This window comes from Brassica napus, chromosome A4, assembly GCF_020379485.1.
Source record: "Brassica napus cultivar Da-Ae chromosome A4, Da-Ae, whole genome shotgun sequence".
NCBI lineage: Eukaryota > Viridiplantae > Streptophyta > Magnoliopsida > Brassicales > Brassicaceae > Brassica > Brassica napus.
In genome coordinates, this window is record NC_063437.1 from 18,363,439 (window position 1) to 18,367,789 (window position 4,351).

Here is a 4,351-nt window from a genome sequence, read left to right on the forward strand (position 1 = left end):
TTCTGTAATCATCATAGCATATTGGAAACTCAGACCACTATCTTATTATTACAATACAATAAAAAGTAAAAATATATGTTGGTATACACCCAAAAGCAAGCTATTACACGTAACTAATCCCATATACATATAATTCTATCCATCCCCCAATAAAAAAGAAAAACAAATTACAAAAATCGATATACAACCGTCGGCCATATATAACCAAAGACTAAAATTAAATTTTGTTCTTTGTTTTGGTTCAATGGTATAAGAAAAACTATATACTAATGTATAAATAACCTTTGTTGGTTGCTCATGGGTTTAAGCAACGAAGTCAGGCAATAACTGAGCCACATATCTCTTCTGATTCTGTATGTTCATCCCATTGTAAGCAGCGGCTGCTGTGGCTGATGAATGCACGGTTGCGGCCGAGCCTCCGCCACCGTTTAAGGCGGCGGCTCCATAATCATCTGCTTCTCCTATTTTCACCCTTCTCCCAATCGGAATCCCATGGTGAGTCTGCATGAAACCCTGATGATGCGTGGACGACAAGCTATCACAGTGAGGTAAGCCTAGCGTGAGTGACACACCATTATTGTTTCCTGAATACCTTTGTGCTAAGAGCTCCTGGTCAGACACAGCTACTTCGAATCTTGACATCTCATCCATTTGGTATTGTCCGAAGTTCCCCATGAAAGGGTATCCACCGTCTGATCTTAGCCCTTGCCTTTCTTCTAGAATTTTCATTGTGAGCTTCTCGTTAGAGCTGAAATCCGCATTTATAGGCTGCATCATTGTCTCTTCGCTTGTTCGTAGCCTCTTGGGACTTCCTTGCATTCCAGTGACGCCTTCTAGGTCACCATTGTGATTAGGATTCATATGGTAATTGTCAGCGCCTCCTCCTCCCATGGGGCTTTTCTCTTGGTTACTTGTTGATTTAGAAGCAGAATCTTCGTTGTTTTGATCCATATTAGGTGTCTTCTCCATGGATCCCATGTTCTTTCCCTGCTCCTTCATCTCCTCCGTGTACATCTCTTCCACCATTGGCTTCCATAGCCGAACTCTAGCGTTTATAAACCAGTTCGAGACCTAATAAAAAATAAATAAATTAATTAATTCACATATAAAAATACGTTCCCTAATTAGCACACTAACACAAGAATCACTTGAAGTGTACGTACTTGGCTCCTAGTGAGACCTGTTTGCTTGGCTAGCATGTGCTTGTCCGAATCCTTAGGGTATCTATAATGTAAACAAATACAACAGTTAATTAGTATATAAGTGAAAATAAATGGATGTGTATTTTTTTTTTTGAAACACAAATGGATGTGTATAGATTTTCTTTTTTTGCTAAGAATGTGTGCAGATGTTGCAAGGGTTACTTACGGGTGAAGAAAGTGTTCAAAGAGCCAAGCACGGAGGACTGAGACGGCTCGCTCAGGTAGACCACGTTGAGGTCTCCAAGCATTATTGGAAGGATGTTGAATCATTCCAAGTTGCTGAAGAGCTCTCTGCTGTCTCAAGTGATGGTCTACGAACTTGAGCCGCGACCCTTCAAGCCTCCCAACCCCAGAGACAGAATCTTCCTCCCCAAGGCTCTTGTTAGCCGCTTTTATCTGACCAGCGATCGCTTCTTTCAAGCACCGGAACTGTCTTGATATGGTCTTCAGTGCGAGCGACGTGTATGACTTCGCGGAACCTATTCCTGCCGCTTGCTCGAACGATGAGATCACCATCTGCATCTGTTGGTGATACTGTCTGTATCTCTGCTCCACCTATTCCCAAGCAATAAGGTCACATGAAGCTTATAAATTATGGACTTGGACTAATATAATTATCGTTAGTTTTAAGTTAAAAACGCATAAACTTAACAATATAATTGACGGTCAATATTTTATTTATAAAAACTGATAAGTCTTTCAAAAATACGGAAAAAGCTCATTTATAATCATTATCTATTTAGAAGAGAGGAACTCGATAAGATTTCTTTGATTTGAGACAAAAGATATATATAAGAAATTGTATAAATATAATATGAAGTGAAAATGACTTAAAATCTTATCGTAGCTTTTTCGAAGTCCACTTCATGTGTGATATAAAAGATCACTTAGTATAGGTATAGATTGTATATAATACGTACGTATATGGAGTGTTTTTGTTGTTACCTCGTGAAGCATACTACTAAGCTTTGCTTTCTTCATCTGTATTTCCTGCCTCTCCGCCGTTCCTAGCTCCACCGTACGTTTCCCGGAAGCTTCTCCTCCACCGCCAGAACCTTCTCCGGCGCCGGTGGAGGATTCTCCGACAGCTTTGTTATCAGTTCCACTAGTCCCTTTCTTCGATGAGAAGAGTTGGGATTTAATGTTGATGTCATTAGAATCAGCGTTGACTACTTCGTCTAGAAGCTCTTGCGCAGCCTTCAAGTACTTAGAGCTCACAAGATTCGCTATCCCGTTTGTTACTCCCGATCCTGTAGAGCCTGGTCCGACCCGTATATCCTCTCCTGGTCCGGACCCGAACCCGACGTGATGGAGAGTCTGGTGTTGTTGTTGCTGCTGCTGCTGTTGAGACGAGAGACTCAAAGACAAGCCTCTCTGCGCGCGTGGAGTCTCACACGCGGCTTGCTGGTGAGTGGGATCCACTTGGTGGCTGTTGTAGAGGCTGTACTGCACGCGTGGAGGGTATCCGTGAAGTACAGAGATGTTGTCGGCGGCTGTAATGGAAGCAGCTTCGTGGCCTGAGAGTGGTATTCCAACGAACTGCTGGCTCGCGTTTTGCGGCGGCGCGTGAGAATCGAGGAAGACAAAACTGTTGTTGTTGTTAGCGTTGTTGTTGCTATTGTTGTTGTTGTTTGAGTCGTCGTCTTGTTGAGTGTATTGAACGTAGGTCGTTGGATTCATGAGGATCAACGTCTGTAAACCACCGTCAGGTCCGGCTGAGATCTCCGATGGGTTTCCGTGGAAGTAGGCAGCCATCTTATTAGTATATACTTGTTACTCACGAATAAAAAGGTGACGTTTCTTGATCTTCTTTTCACCAAGCTGATTGATCATAGAAACAAACAAAAAGAGCAAAACAAAAAACACTATAAGTTCATATAGATCCTTATATATATATACTCTTCAAAGAAAAGAAAGAACGAATTGTGATCCCATCAAGAAGAAAAAGAAGAGACTAATTATGGATATGGAAAATTAAGACATAAGCATGATTGAAAATAATATAATAAAATAATAGAGTTAAGGGGGAAGCTGAAATTATATAAAATAGAAAAGAAAGATGAAGAACCTGGATTGATAGAGATCTGATGATGCACGTGTTTCATGATCATCTCAAGCTGCAAAAGGAAAGTTACAATAGAGAATTTGTATCAAAGAGAAAGAGGGAGAGAGACAGACTCACTCACACAAGAATATGCACTTATATACATACCTATGTTTTATGGAGATGTGTGTGTGTGTGTGATTGCTATGTGAGTTTGGTCTCTGTGTCAGACTCAAAGATCTCTCTGCAACTCTTTTCTCGCTCAAAGGGGAAATATAAAATACATTTAAAAAGCTGAAAGATGAATGTATATTATATTAGAGAGAGAGAGAGAGAGAGGATAAAAGAAAAGGAGAGATAAAAGATACCCATCTTTCCCTTCACTCATTAATCTTCTACAGTCTTAGTACGCCACCATCTTCTCTCTATTTTTTTTTTTCTTCTTTTGTGTTATGGTCGGTATATCTTATAACCAAAACGTTTTATTATGTTTCTTCTTTCATTTCATGACATTAACAAATTTTTAAGACATGAAGTCACTATGTAAATTTAGTGTAGTATTGTCATCAGAACTTGATTTCAACTCATATTGATATTGATACAGATACTGATACTTGTATATGTTGTATTCACAAAAATTAAGCTTCTGCATGTGTTTACAACTTTATGTTGGCCACCGGCTAATTTTATACTATGTTTAGTTTAATAAACTAAATGGACAATCCAACCATGTTGGATTTTTTTTCTTAGATGGCAAAAGTAATAAAATATGTTAGTTTCCTTATACTTACCGAATAAATTGGATACTAGAAAGTTTTCATAATTTATAAATTATATATTTTTAATATGTTTAACAAAACTGAGTATAAAAATACAATATGCTTAATTTTGAAACATCTCTGAAAGATTAGAGCCATTGGTTTCACATCTTCAACAATAATAAAATAACAAAACAGGAATATATGTATAATTTCTTTAATAAGTTGCATAGATTTCTTTCATAATGTATATATTTTTAAGAAAACCTTTACTTCATTATTTTTCAAAACGTTTTACACTATGTTGTAATAACAGCGGGGATTCAGAATGATTACTATGTCTAGCA

At 38.4% G+C, this 4,351-nt stretch overlaps 1 protein-coding gene across 2 annotated transcripts; it reads right to left on the reverse strand.

Annotated features, from left to right (window-relative positions):
- LOC106366949 (BEL1-like homeodomain protein 1) lies at positions 1-3,688 on the reverse strand. 2 transcript variants are annotated; one of them, XM_048778506.1, is made up of 7 exons: positions 3,615-3,688; positions 3,415-3,540; positions 3,271-3,319; positions 2,148-3,023; positions 1,369-1,757; positions 1,164-1,224; positions 1-1,071 (listed from the first exon to the last, which is right to left on the reverse strand). In XM_048778506.1, the coding sequence occupies exons 4-7, from the start codon at positions 2,955-2,957 to the stop codon at positions 304-306; spliced, it is 2,028 nt and encodes a 675-aa protein (XP_048634463.1). In that variant the 5' UTR covers positions 2,958-3,023; positions 3,271-3,319; positions 3,415-3,540; positions 3,615-3,688; the 3' UTR covers positions 1-303. The 2 variants fall into 2 exon arrangements, with proteins under 2 accessions (XP_048634463.1, XP_048634462.1); XM_048778505.1 differs by having other exon boundaries at positions 3,415-3,652.
- Between the last annotated feature and the right edge of the window lie 663 nt (positions 3,689-4,351).